Source organism: Arvicanthis niloticus, chromosome 5 (assembly GCF_011762505.2).
Source record: "Arvicanthis niloticus isolate mArvNil1 chromosome 5, mArvNil1.pat.X, whole genome shotgun sequence".
Taxonomy (NCBI): domain Eukaryota; kingdom Metazoa; phylum Chordata; class Mammalia; order Rodentia; family Muridae; genus Arvicanthis; species Arvicanthis niloticus.
In genome coordinates, this window is record NC_047662.1 from 49,954,285 (window position 1) to 49,968,472 (window position 14,188).

At 46.3% G+C, this 14,188-nt stretch overlaps 1 protein-coding gene and 2 long non-coding RNA genes across 4 annotated transcripts in view; 1 reads left to right on the forward strand and 2 right to left on the reverse strand.

Moving 5' to 3' along the window:
* The window catches only part of Ak4 (adenylate kinase 4), a 47,904-nt gene extending 44,017 nt beyond the window's left edge, over nucleotides 1-3,887 (reverse strand). Inside the window, exons 1-2 of one of the 2 annotated variants that reach the window (XM_034504092.2) lie at nucleotides 3,747-3,887; nucleotides 3,145-3,389 (exon numbers count right to left, since the gene is read on the reverse strand). In XM_034504092.2, coding sequence (XP_034359983.1) covers nucleotides 3,145-3,289 — 145 coding nt within the window. In that variant the 5' untranslated portion in view covers nucleotides 3,290-3,389; nucleotides 3,747-3,887. Of the gene's footprint in view, nucleotides 1-3,144; nucleotides 3,390-3,549; nucleotides 3,686-3,746 lie in introns of those variants that run through there. The other variant, XM_076934611.1, reaches the window with a different exon arrangement.
* A 45-nt stretch (nucleotides 3,888-3,932) lies between these two features.
* Nucleotides 3,933-4,553, forward strand: LOC117708206 (uncharacterized). Its single transcript, XR_004606808.2, has 2 exons — nucleotides 3,933-4,073; nucleotides 4,382-4,553. It is a non-coding gene; the product is annotated as an uncharacterized LOC117708206 (long non-coding RNA).
* Nucleotides 4,554-13,097: 8,544 nt separating this feature from the next.
* The window catches only part of LOC143442221 (uncharacterized), a 45,975-nt gene continuing 44,884 nt past the window's right edge, over nucleotides 13,098-14,188 (reverse strand). The window contains exon 3 of the long non-coding RNA XR_013110230.1: nucleotides 13,098-14,124. This is a non-coding gene — a long non-coding RNA (uncharacterized LOC143442221). The remainder of the gene's footprint in view (nucleotides 14,125-14,188) is intronic.

Genomic DNA, 14,188 nt, shown 5'->3' on the forward strand with positions numbered 1-14,188 from the left:
CTGCAGGGCCGTGAGAAGACTTCCTTCTCCAGAACAGTGAGGTCAGACGGGCCCTTTCCTGCAGGGCAGCTTTTTGCCAGACTGTGGCCGCAGGAGGCAAGCCATGTAGTCAAGAGCCTGCCCAAATCCAGGCTGCGGCAGATGGCCTGAGCTACTTTCCAATTTAAATTGCCACCAAGATTCGACTTCCTGGGTTTTGCTGTGTTTCATCATCACCTTCGGATGTCAACTACGAGCTGTTGTGTTCAGAAGGTTTCTTGGCTTCCCTAGGTTAAAAGCAATTGGCAGGTGACAGGAAAATTAAGTGAAGAATGTGTTCTTGCTTACAGACAGGGGCCCTAAGCCCCTCACTTAGACCTCTAGAAACATTCAGTGGCACCACAACCCAAGTCAACTTGGAACTAGCCAATTTCAAAATGAACTGTAGTCTTTTATTTCTATTTTTACCCTGGTGAAGTTTAATTAGTTCATGGGGGGGGGGGAGAAAAGGTGATTTCAAAAACCATTTAAAAGTTGCTTTTATTATGAGAGAAACGGGTAGAGAAATGAAGGCATTTAAAAGGATAGAAACATTTCGGGTGATGGTGGCATGCGACTTTAATTCCAACACTTGGGAGGCAGGGGCAGAAGAATCTGAATTTGAGGCCAGCCTGGTCTACAAAGTGAGTTTAGGACAGTCAGGGCTACAGAGAAACCCTGTCCTGAAAAACCAAAAAGGAAAAAAAAGAGAATTAAAATAATGATGGGAACTGGAGGGGTGGCTCAGTGGTTATGACAAAGGACCTGGATCAGGTGCCCAGGACCCATGATACCATCCATAACTCCAGCTTCATGGGATCTGATGCCCTCTTTTGACCATTTTGGGTACCAGGCATGAACGTGGTTCATATACAGATGGAATATCCACACGTGTAAAATAATAAATTAGTCTTTTTTTTTTTTTTAAAAAGGGGGAGAACAAAAGACAGCCAAGTACTCCTAAGTAGAGAAATAAGCTCTCTCTTAGCTTACAGCCATGTGTGGAGGGAAGCACAGGCCTTTAAACTCAGCAATCACGAAGCAGAAGCAGATGGATTTCTGAGTTTGAAGCCAGCCTGACCTACATAGCTAGTTCCAGCACCCAGGTCCACTTGTACAATGATAACAGACGTCTTTGCCCTCACGTTCGACAGACAGCAAGCACAGGAGAGCCTGGGAGGCAGCTTCCTTCTCAAACCTGAGAGAAGCATCATGGAGATCTCCTCAACAGGCTCACCTGACCATTAGGCTACCAGAACCCCAACTGCCTCAGCATGATGGCCACAAACTATATGGATGTATATGGTGACTTCAAAATTAAGTGCACGGCTTTTGAGTGAAGCCAGACAGCCGACCCAATAAAAGCAGCTATCTCGACTCTCTAATGAAGAAGAGGAGGAGGGAGGAGGGAGGAAGGAGGAAGAGGAGGAGGAAGAGGAGGACGAGGAGGAGGAAGAGAAAAATGCCTATAGTCCAGCCACAGAGGTTCAATGTAAAACTCTTCATTCCAGAAGGGAACTGCAGAGAATGTTATGAAATGCACTGGATATTAAGCTACCTTGACTCAGCTATCTTTCTCTATAGCCTTACTGGGAGAATCCCAACCCTATGCACAACCCCTCCAACTGTATTGCCCCCCCCCCCACTGTATTCCAGATACTGAAAGAACATTAGAAAGGAGGGAACCACCTGTATGTAGCTTGGGAGTACAGTGTTTCCCAAGCATTCACGTAGGCGTGAAGATTGACCCCCAGCTGAGAAAAAGAATCTTACTGAGTGGACTGTGCTGATATAGTAACTTAACTTAATAAGGCCCTATCTCAAATCTAAGGGCAGGTGTGGTGGCTCAAAGTATAAAGGCACTTGACAGGAAGCCCGAGGGCCTGAACTCCACATGCACAATACTAGGGCCATACTCAAATAATAAATAAATAAGATTTTAAATTTTCATTTAAAACCGGTTTTGGGTGTCGCTCAGTGGTGCAGTACCTGCCCAGACTATTAGAAGGCCTGGTACACATAAACGCTTCTATCTCAGACACAAGTATGAGGGAAAGTACCCCCTGATTATCCAAATAAAGGCTGGCTTTTACAACCTGCTTCAGAGGAATAACCAGCCTTTCAGAAGCTTCAAGTGATTGCTTTTAATCTGCTTTCCAACACTGTCCTCCACCCACCTGTTAATGATTCTAAGTGCTTCTGAAATGCAAATTTTTTTAACAATTAGCCATAACAAGCCATAAACACCTTGCGCACAAATGAGAACAAAAATAGGGAAGGACCTTACAGGCAACACGTTTCATAAGGTGGTTGCTAATTACGCGCTCAACTGCATCCCAGAAAGGTCTGTGCCCCACAGTAGCATGCTGCTACTTCTCCTTCTCTAGAACCGAGAGCCGAGGAAGAGGGTAGAAGCGAGGCACAAGACTAGGAGCTGGGGCAATCTAGACCCTCAACTTCACCGCATCCACCGAGGGACAACCTCGAAGGCCACTTGCAGTAAAGCTGAACTCAAAATGCAATCTTTCAGAACAAGTGTCTGGGTCTCCAGGCAGCCAAGCTGGGCTTGAGGAGTTAGAGGGGACAGTTTGTCGCGGCCGCCTGCATCGACCACAGGCCTTTCACCGCCACGCAGCACTTAGCTCCAGGCTGGAGCGCGCGCGAGGGGCGGTGGGGGAGCACGCCGCAGAGTCCCGGCGCGCCGGCCGCTGCGACTCCCACAGGTGGGCGGCGCGGTGCTCGGCTCCTCGCTCGGGAAGGCGACCCGGGGCTGAGCAGGACCACAGCAGGGAACCTAGGGGCTCTGCTTAGGAGAGGCCAGTTAGGGTCCCCGCCCAGCGTTTCCCTCGGCCTGCCGTGCAGGGTCCTCCCCCACGCGCAAGCGGCCAGTGCAGTGGAAGGCGCTGCCGAGCAGCCTCGGCCTCCTCCGGGCGCGGTTAAGCCGCGCGGGCGGGCGGCCGGCCGGCTGGCTGCATGCGCCGCGGCACGTACGAGCCCGCACGGGCACACGCGGGCGGGGGCAGGGCGCCGGCGCCGAGGGGACCCGAGCCCGCGACCGCCCCGCTCCTAACCCGACCACCCCGCCGGACTCGACTCTACCCTCACTCCCCTGCCTCGGCTCCTCACCCGTGCTGGTCTTGAGGTTCTCCCGCAACAAGTGGCCGCTGGAGAGATGCTGGAGGCCAAAGTTCTGGGCGATCCTTTCGCAAACCGTGCCCTTGCCAGAGCCGGGCGGCCCAAGGATGACCGCGCGCAGGAGTTTGGAAGCCATGGCTTTGGCGGTCGGTGGCCAGGACGGCAGCCCGCGCACTTTGCCTGGCAGCCCCTGCCTCAGCACCCTCTGCACGCGGGGACTCGCCTGCCTGCTACCCCTACAGGGGAAGGAGAGGCTTTTAAGACTGCCCCGCCCCTCGGCCCCGCCCTCCGCCACCTCCTCGGGCCCGGGCCGCGCGGGTGAACCGTCGCAGCCCCCACCCCCACTCCCCGGCCTGCAAGCTCGGCCCTTTGGGGTCAGAGGGCAGTCGGACCCACCCGGGTCCTTCCCTGCTGCCCAGTCCAGGAGCGCGACTCCGGGAAGCCCGTGCCGGTCCCCGCACGTGGGCAGAGAGGGAGCAGCTCGCTGGGGGCTTCTCGGTGACTGTCGCATCCCCAGAGTGGCGGCTGCCCGCAACTGGAGGGGCCCACCTCCGCCCCGAGCAGCCGAGGGAGGGTGAGGGAGGGACACACACCTCGACAGAAAGGAGCGCGGCCAGACTTAGCCCGGATCCCGCTGGGCGGCGCCGCCTCTGCCCGGCTGGCCGCGCGGGACTCGGCTGCTTCTTACGTAAGCCGGGAGCCGGCTCCGCGTTACCGCCGCCGCGCCCCCTCCTCTCCCCTCCCGGCGTGTCCGGGGCCAGACTGAGGCTGCGGGGGCGAACGGAGATGGAGACGCCCTAGGGGAAAGGAACCGCCTGGGGACCCGGTCTATTGTCAAGGGAATGGAAAAACACAACTTGTTGAGCGCCTACCCTGCGTCCAATTCTAGGCTGTGTGATTTTATTATGCAACCTTTACAGGTACGGATGGAGACAGGCTTGGAATACGCACCATTCGTTCATAGACTTAGCAATGCAGAGTGGACATCTTTTTTGTTTTAATCCCTGTGAGGGAATCAAACCGCCTGAGACTGCCCCTTAAACCAGAGTGGCTTATGCCAGTATTCACAGCAGGTCCTGGCAAGAGTAGAAAGTTGTGGGCGGGCCTGAACTACTTACTGAGACCCAGTCTCAAAAAAAAAAAAAAAAAAAAAATCAATTGTGTGCCCAACCGCTGTACTGTTTGCTTGATATACTACAACAACAAATGATCGAATCCTGCCCCATAGTTTCAGCCGAAGTTTTGAAACATTGACCGGCTCCAAAGCCAGCGCCCTGGAGAGGAAGAAGAGAAGGATGACTTCTGCCGCACTTCGACTAGACAGAAGATTCCAGGCCTTCTGTGCCCAGGATGTGTTACTTCCAACTCTCTATTCAAATATACCAACCTATACTCCCACATGCCTCAGCCTTTGTTTTGATTTGTTTGAGACCGGGCTTCTCGGCACAGCCCAGTCTGGTCTTGAACTCATGATGCTCTTGCCACAGCCTTCTTAATACCAGGATTATAGTAACGGGTCATCAAGCCCTGCTGCCTACTCTCTCAATTCTGTTTCCAAGTTACACGAAAGCCCTCAGTTCCCATCCAAGTACTGGGATGGGCACCTGTAGGTCTGTCTTCTGCACCCTTCTATTTTCTCTGCAGTTACAAGGAATACTGCTCAAGTAAAAAAAAAAAACAAAAAACAAAAAAACAAAAAAACATTTCTGTTACTTACCTACCTTGGTGTGTCCCACCTCTTTCCTAAGGTACCTGCCTGCATTGATGGAATCCTTTGCAGAGTTCTGAGCATAACTGAGAGGTGGTGAGAAACAGTGCAACGGGGACTCTGTGGGAAAGAGCCTCCTAGATTCCTGGCTGTCGTGTGTGGTGGAGGCAGGAGACAGAGCCTGATATGGTGTCTTGCCAACCCAGCTTCCCTGGTTACCATTCCACACAGTCTTGGCAAGACAGTACACTCAGGCCACCAACCCCTGTGCCAACGTTTGTTCCGTAGACTCGTTTCCTAAAATATCCCAGGGTGTTACAGACCTTACCTTGAGCTCCTTCGCTGAGCCTTTTCCTCAAGAAGAAAGAGAAAGGCTCCTAGTGTGAGGGGGCTGAAATCTCTTGTGTTCCTGTCGTATGTTCCCTCCGTAACAAAACAGCTGATAGTTCCTTACAGTGATTTAAGACAAGAGCATGCCTCAGAACCACCTGGAGAGCTTGTTAAACCATCTTGCTGAGGGCCAGAAGGTGGCTCACTTGCAAAGTGTGTGCCACCAAAGCATGAGAACTTGATTGAGTTCAGTCCCCAGCACCTGGGTCTTCACCGTTGGACACAGTGCAGGGGGGAGGGGACAGCAGGATCCCCAAGGCTTATTAGCCAACCAGTCCAGGCTAATTGGTGAGTTCCAGGTTCAATGAGAAACCCTATCCCAAAATACAAAGGGATCCACCTTCCCTGGGTCCTCCATTCAGCAGGAGGGCTCTGATAGTTCACCACAGGGACTATGGTGCTGTTGGTGAGGAACCTGGCTGTTTGTCTCTAGGGACCTCAAAAAGACAGTTGGCAAACAGAAGTGCTTTCTGGAGAAAACAACCTGAAGCTGTTTGCCTTGACATGATTTTGAAAAACAACAACAACAAAAACCTAACTTTATCTCTTTAAAGAGCCCAGTAGGGTTGGGCATAGTGGCTCACAATTTTAATCCTAGCAAAGGGAGGAAGCACCAAGTGGATCTCTTGAGTTCAAGGCCAGCCTGGTCTCCAGAAGTGAGTCATTTCCCCCCCCCCCCCTCTCTCTCTCTCTCTCTCTCTCTCTCTCTCTCTCTCTCTCTCTCTCTCTCTCTCTCTCGTGTGTGTGTGTGTGTGTGTGTGTGTGTGTGTGTGTGTGTGTGTGTGTGTACACATAGACAAAGGCCAGTATAGGGGTGGAGAGATGGCTCAGTAGCGGCCAAGAGTACTGGTTGCTCTATCAGAGGACCCAGCCAGGTTCCATTCCTACACACACATACACATGGCAACTCACAACCATTTGTAACCCAAGTTCCAAGGAGGCTGGCCACCACAGGTACCAGGTATGCATGTGCTACACAGACATAAATGCAGGCAAAGCACCCATCCACAAAAATAAAACTTTGAATAAAATTGTAAAACCCAGTAGGAAATTTCCTTTTTGTTGTTTTTTGAAACAGGGTCTCTACGTAGCCCTGGATGGCCTGGACTCAGTCAGTATGTAAACCAGGCTGTCATCCAACTCACAGAGATCAACCTGCCTTTGCTTCCAAGTGCTAGGATAAATCTTGTTTTTGTGCTTATACTGTTAAAATTGGAAACGTGAGTGAATGTAGTAAAGGTACATGCCTTTAGTCCTTCTGGCACTAGAGGCAGATCTCAGTGAGTTCAAGGCCAGCTGGGACTACGTAATGAGACTCTTGTCTTCAAATCAAATGGGGAAGGTGGCAGGTAAAACTCATTAAAGATCTTTTTGTGTGTATATGTATGTGTGCCATGTGTGTGCAGGTGCCCTCAGATATGCCAGAAGAGGGTACTGGAATCCCAAGAATTAGAATTAATAGTAGTTATGAGCCATCCATGATATGCGTCCTGGAAACTAAACCAGGTCCTCTACAAGAGTATCCGGTGGTTTTTAACTGTGAGGCATCTCTCTAGTCCCAGGAAAAGCAAGTAAATTGTGAATGAATGATAAATATGTTGCTTTAACTGTTAAAAAAATAATAAGGTTGAGTGCATCTCTTGAGGACAACCAGCCTCAACTTCTGGCTTTCACATGCATGTACACACACTCACAAACACACAATAACTGCAATAAATTAGACCCTGCCAACCAAGTCCTTCCAGCAGCACCAGGAGGAGCCCTGGGACTCTTGTGATTTGTTTTTCCTGAAGACCATGTATCTGAAAATTGTCAAACCACTGAAATGTCGCCCTTTTTAGTTTACCTTATTTTGTGTGTCTGTGTCTTTGCAAGGGATGCACATGTATGCCATGCTACATGTGTTAGGTCAGGGGATATCCTGTAGAAGTCAGCCCTCTCATTCTACCATGAGGGGCCCCAGGAACAGAACATACTGTTGGCTTTGGTGGCAAGCGACATCATAACTAAACCAGAGTTCTCGTTCTCTCTTTCTCTCTCCCTACCTCAGCCCTCTCATTCTACCATGAGGGGCCCCAGGAACAGAACATACTGTTGGCTTTGGTGGCAGGCGCCATCATAACTAAACCAGAGTTCTCGTTCTCTCTTTCTCTCTCCCTACCTCCCCCCCACCCCCAGCCCCAGACAAGGTCTCACTATGTATCTCTGGCTGTCATAGATCTTACTATGTAGACCAAGCTGGTCTCAAACTCCTCCTGCCTTAGTCTCACAAGTCCTGATATCAAAGGTATGCACCATCAAACCCAGCTACCATCTCTTCTTTGTGCTAAGTATTCTGAATTATTGCCTTTATATGATCCTTCTATAATGGAGTGTTCTGATGGGAAGGGGCACAGCCATCTCTTTTGCTACAACAACTACCAGAAGTTACTCCGTATCATACGTAGTTCACCCTTAGTGGTATAGTAACAGTGGCCACCTTGCATCCTGTACTAGTATGCTTTGCCCTAGACCTCACAGTAAACTCTTCCCATCCCCCAAAACTCTCCAGATGACCCAAGGGAAGACCCATGACATGTCTGTTTTGGTTTGGTTTTTCTTGATATTTTTGAAGCAGTCTTACTAAATAGCCCAATATTGCCTAAAACTAGATCCCCATGCCCTCTTCTGAAGGCTAGGATTACAGCCGAAGGCCACCACGCATAATTTATATCTCATTTCTTTGTAGGGTGACAGTAAGAAGAAAATGAGACAATGTTTCATTAAGTAACACTGTGTCATCTGAGGTCACTTCCTTTGTGTAAGGATTAAACCTGAGGGCTCTTGATTATCACACTGATAGGAATTGTTCAGAAGATTTGTCCTTATTCTAATCCTGATTACTCAGAAGGTCAGATAAACAGTTTCACTTCAGTCTAGAGACATAGAATTTAGCACAGGAGACTCTAATTTGATCCTTTGCTTAACCTGTAGGGCCTGAGCGGGGCATCTCCTCTAGATATGATCTACACTATTTTTGAACTAGTTTAAGATATTTTTAAAGATTTATTTAATTTTACATGTATGAATGTTTTGCTTCCCTGTATGTCTGTCTACCACACATGCGCCTGGTACCCACTGAGGTCAGAAGAGGATGTCAGATCCCCTAGAATGAGAGTTAGAGTGATTGTGAGCCATCCTGCGCATGTTGGGAATCCAAGCCAGGTCCCCTGAAAGAATAAGGAATGCTGCTAACAGGTGACTCATCTTTCCAATTCCCAGTTTATGGTTAGTGTGTTATCAATGGGTGTGTGGAAGAGCAAGTTGGTTGGTTGGTTGGTTTTAAATGATCCTGGTTTGATCCATTTGATCTTGTATCTGTTTGTATTTGTTTTGTTATTTTTTGGGGGGGGGGGTTGTTTTGTTTTTTGTTTTTTTTGTGGGTTTTTTTTTTTTTTTTTTTTTTTTTTGAAACAGGGTTTCTCTGTGTATCCCTGGCTGTCCTTTTTTTTTTTTTTAAATAAATATTTATTTACTGTAGCTGTCTTCAGACACCCCATAAGAGGGGGTCAGATCTCATTACGGGATGGTTTTGAGCCACCATGTGGTTGCTGGGATTTGAACTCATGACCTCCAGAAGACCAGTCAATGCTCTTAACCACTGAGCCATCTCACCAGCCCCCTGGCTGTCCTTGATTCATTATGTAGACTAGGCTGGCCTCAAACTCACAGAGATCCACCTACATTTGCCCCAGGAAAGCTGGGATTAAAGGCCTGGGCCACCACAGCTGGCTATTTGATTATGAGACTGTGAATTCTGGGGATACATCCTCATTATCTTTTTCTAAAGTCATAAAACAGACTTTGTAGACCTTGAAGCTAGAGAGCAGATTAATGGGTCAAGGGGGATACCAGAAGAAGAACATCCAGATTCCAGGTTCTAATCTTTATGTTAAAATTACCTTTCCTGAAAAATCCTCATTTACCTGTCTTGTCAGGAACCATATTTAGAAACTTAAAATTATCTTTTTTCCATCCCAAAGACACCTGTCCACATGACTCTCTCTCCTTTGTGGTATCTTGTGTCATCTTTCCCCCCTCTAATCTGAATGGCTACATCAATTTCTTTCCTCAGATACACTGAACAGTGTCTGAAGCCAGAGGCTTTGTATCCTCTTGGTGAGATACAAGTCTTGGCTTTTGTTTTTCAGTGTCCAGAGACACTGAACAACTTTCACCCAAAACATCTTTAGATTTAGATTATATAAAATTCCAGCAGAAAAAAAATCTTAGCACTTCAATTAAGTTATGTAAGAAATGCTAACTGTTAATTTTTTTCTAAGATTCCTTTTAGGGACTGGGGAGATAGATCAGTCTGTGAGGTGCCTCTGGTGCAAGCTTGAAGACTTCAGTTCAGTTTCCAGCACTCATGTAAATGTATTTATATGAAGTGGTATTCTCAAAATTGACTAGTAAAATCAAAATATTCATCATCTCTGAAAGACCCCAATTGTCTGGTCCCCCAAGAAAGTTCTTTTCCCAAGGTCATGCATTTAGTCAAAAACCACCATTTTCTCAGGGGCTTGAAGAAAGTTTCTGCTTGCTAAGGAAGAGTCATTCTCCTCATCTCTGGCAAGAAGGACACATCCGCTCCGTTAACATGACTATGAAGCCCATTAACTTGTTAATATCAAAGCTAAGGTCTAGGCTCCTTCAGTCCCTGCTGACAAGCCCCACCCTGGCTTACCAGCCCCCTCTCTCCCATTCTCATTCAACTGGAAATCTGTCCACTGTCCTAGCTTTCTCTTTCTACCCACAGAGCAGCCGTTTTTTTTTTTTTTTTTTTTTTTGGTTTCTTTATGGACCCATTTTCATTCAGTTCTGAGCTATCAAATATTCGGAAAAGATTTAATTCTTTGATTAGTTGGTTGGCTCTTTGTTTGTTTTTGAAACTTGGGCTCAAGCTAATCCTGAACTCCAGATGTAGCCAAGGATGATCTTAAGTTCCTGATCCTTCTACATCTACCTCCTAAATGCTGGGAGTCTAGGCATGTGTGCCCATCTCTCAGCAAGATTTAATTCTTTGTTTGTTTGTTTGTTTGTTTGTTTGGGGGAGTTGTTGGTTTAGTTTTTGGAGACAAGATTCCTCTACTATGTAGTTCTGGCTGTCCTAGAACTCACTATGTAGATCATACTGGCCTAGAACTGACAGAGATCCTCCTCCCTTTACCTCCTGAGTACTGGGATTAAAGTCATGCACCACCACACCCGGCCAAGATTTAATTCTTTATGGAAAATTAAACAATCATGTCCATCTGGTTAGTATGCAGATTTTATCTCATTTTAATAGATTATAAAATTATGTGTATACCAAAATTGTTTTGAAATTAATATCTCTATTATTCATTACCATTCGATGTTTGATTTGTATGCCTAATATTTGGAGGTCATTAGTGGAAAACACTTAAGCATTCCTGGTTAAGGCGAGCTACTTGATTATGAACTGATTCTGCCACATTTGGTCATTTAATAATGCACACAGAGGCCCTGTAGCTGCACCTGCTGAGCCAACCCTGGGGACATGAAGGTGGTCAGGAGTTCCTGTGCCAGATGTGGAGTGACACCATTGTAATCCCAGCCCGCAGAGGCAGAAGGATCCAGAGTTTGAAGCCACCCTGTGCTATGTAAGGGGCTCCAGACCTGCTGGAGCTATGTAACAAGATTTTGTCTTAATAACTTAAGGTTCAAGGAATCTAAAAATCAGAAAGAAATTTAAATACATCCGTCAGGATGCTTTTCAGTCAAAGTAAAAGAGGGTAATTTCAGTTTGGTTTGGTTTTGAGGCAGAGCTTCGTATAGTCCAGGCTGGCCTCAAACTTACTATGTGTGGAAGGATGGCCTTGAACTCTTGATCCTCCTGACCCAGCCTCCCAAGTGCTTAGATTACATGCATGTACCATGCCTCAGCCAGTCAATAAATGTAGAGTAAGGGCATTTGACTCAATAAAAACTATAAACATAAATTGTCTCATCTTTATTGGTTGACACTATTCATTTAGTTCAATGGTCCCAAACCTAGAAAAGTACTAGAATCACCTGGGCTGTGTTTTGATGAATGTTTCCCAAAGGTCATAACGTAAAAGCCAGCTCACAAGGTGGGAGGTACTTAGAGGTGCTGTGGATATTTAAGAGATGCCTTCTGGAAGGTTCTTAGGTCATTGGAAGCCAAACATTCCAAAGGGATTTATCTATCTACTTCTGTTTCTCTCCCCTTCCTCATCTTCCTCTTTCTTCCATCCCCAAACTCACATTACCATCTACAGTTACCTGATATCACACTTGAGTCTCCAGAGCTACAGGTTAACAGAAACCTCTTCTTACTTTATAAGTAGCCAATGTCTGTTATTTCATTACAGTAGCACAAAGCTGACGGTTACACAGACCAGCTGTCAAAATGTTTAGGGATTTCAATTCCCAGCAACCACCTATGGCTCATAACCATCTGTAATAGGATCTGACACCCTCTCCTGCTGTGTCTGAAGACAGGTACAGTGTACTCATACATAAAATAAATAAATCTTTAAAAAACAAACAACAACAAAAAGCAAGCAGAATGCCTGCTTATATGTTCCATCCACTGTGAGGCAGATTGCCCCTCATGTGCAGGGCTTCTGGCTTTCACCCAGAAGGCTTCACTGATCGTTTTGTTACAAGAGTTAGGGTCAGAGCCTCTGACCCTGGCAGCCCTAACAAGCTGGACTCAGCCACCTGTCCTCAATAAGCCAATAAAAAGAGTGGAAAAGAAACTAATATTGAAAAAAAAGGACTGGGGAGATTTATTCAATGTGAATGCATTAGAAAGAGGAGCAATGGGGAATCCTGACACATGGTTTAGATTTAAGTAGAAGGCAAGAGTTATGTGTAAGTAAGCAGGCATGGTTGCTGTAGGGTTATTCACTAGAGAAGACTGCTCAGACGTGCATTTAAGCCAGCCGACAACTACAGTGAGTATTTGGGATCCCAGTATAGCCTCGAGCTTTTCTCAGATTGAGCTTTTAAGCACAAAACCCATGTTCTGAGTTGACACACTTCAGTTAACAAGAACAGTTAGCCAGAAGCAGGATTGCAGATGCCAAAAAGCAAGGTTAGTACACTCAGAGACATTCCCAGAACTATGGACTTTGATGGATTAGGTCTTTGCTTTCATTTTTGGCCGGTGGTGCTGTCCACATGCTAAGTTTTACAGCCTAAATGGCATTTCCATCATGGAACCAGTTGCGCTAAGGTCTAAAGGCCCGCTAAGGTCTGGTGCTCTGTTACCATGGTCAAGGTGTGGTTCTGCCCATCTCTGACCCATCATGTCAGCTCTACAGTCCAGTAAGGTGCTCTGACAAGTCCAAATCATTTTGATCCAGAAGTTTCCCTTCTGGCTGGCCCAGATATAAGGCTTCTTTCACAGGATGAGATTTCTGGGGAATTTAAATGTCTTGCTGTCTATTGTTCCGATAATCTAATAGTCAAAGGGAAGTACACAACTCCCTCTGTAGCTTATGTTCATTCCTGCCAAGCAGGCCCTTTACAGTATCAGAGGTCTCAAAGGGACAGAAACTGGTCTTTGCAGAGTTCACCCTTGAGATAATCTGGGGTCAGAAGTCTTGCAAAATGTATTCTTATTTATTTCTAAGCCCTCTAATTAAAAAAAAAAAAAACTTTAAAGACAATTTTCATTATATAGCCAGGCTTTTCCTGCATTAAAAATCCCAGTACTTAGGGGGCAAAGGCAGGCAGATCTCTGTGAGTTCTAGACCAGCTGTTTTACATATTGTGTTCAGAGCCCAGCCAGGGATATACATAAAGTGAGACTTGGTCTTTAAAGTACAAAAATTTAATAAATTAAAAATGTGGCCCAGGCTACAGAATGAATTCAAAATAAGTCTGAGTAAAATCCTAGAAGCTTTGGAATTACCCATGCTGGGCAACATGTACAAACAAATTGCTACCCAATGACAAAAAGAACTTTACCCCGTACCAATAGAGTCAATAGCAAATGGGAAATGTTCTTGAGAAGAAATCTCATGAAGAAGTCTATTCAGCTTGGCTTCAGACATAGTGGCCTGATGTCCAATGGGACAGAGAGCAATAATTTTTATTTGCCTAATGTAATTGTCATCTCCCAGGCTAACTGTCTCAGTCTGCTAACCTAGGCCTAGTCCTGGAAGCTTCTATAGCCTCCTTACAATCTTATCTAGGCCTAGAACATTTTCAACCTCTGAGACTTACTGCTGAATAAGTTCACCCTTTCTAATTCTTTCTGAACTCTGCCTGGCTGGTTCAATTCAGCTGTCCTGGCTCAAACTGATTCAGTCTGACTTCTCTCTCAGTCTCTGACTGAATTGCTCTGCTTGGTCTCAAATTAACTCAATCTTCTGGATCTTCTGGCTCCTTCTCATTCTCTGGCTCATTCTCTCTTCACCTGTGTCTAGCTTATTCTCTCTTCAACCTGTTTCTGTAAAACTCCCAATAAAACTGCCTCCTCTTCTTCTTCCTCCTTCTTCATCTTCTCTCTCTCTTCCTTTCTCTCTCTCTCTCTCTCTCTCTCTCTCTCTCTCTCTCTCTCTCTGTGTGTGTGTGTGTGTGTGTGTGTGTGTGTGTGTGTGTGTGTGATGTGAGTAGGTCGAGAACTTCCTGGAGTACATGTATCATGGAAAATCAAAAAGCTATTATTTTCTGATTGAAACTCCCAGTTTCAGATTATGTTCATTTGCCTTGGTCTTGCTTCTGTTGGCAGTTAGTGTCATCATTTTCATCCATCTCGGAAGTTCTTCACAATTCTTCAGCCTGAAGTGTATCGGATCTTTCACTTAGCTGTACCTGGGACTGTTCACTCAAATCTCCTGAAATAAACCATGGTGAAGATGAGTCACTTCTTTTTCCAAATTACTTCTTGACACATGAGAT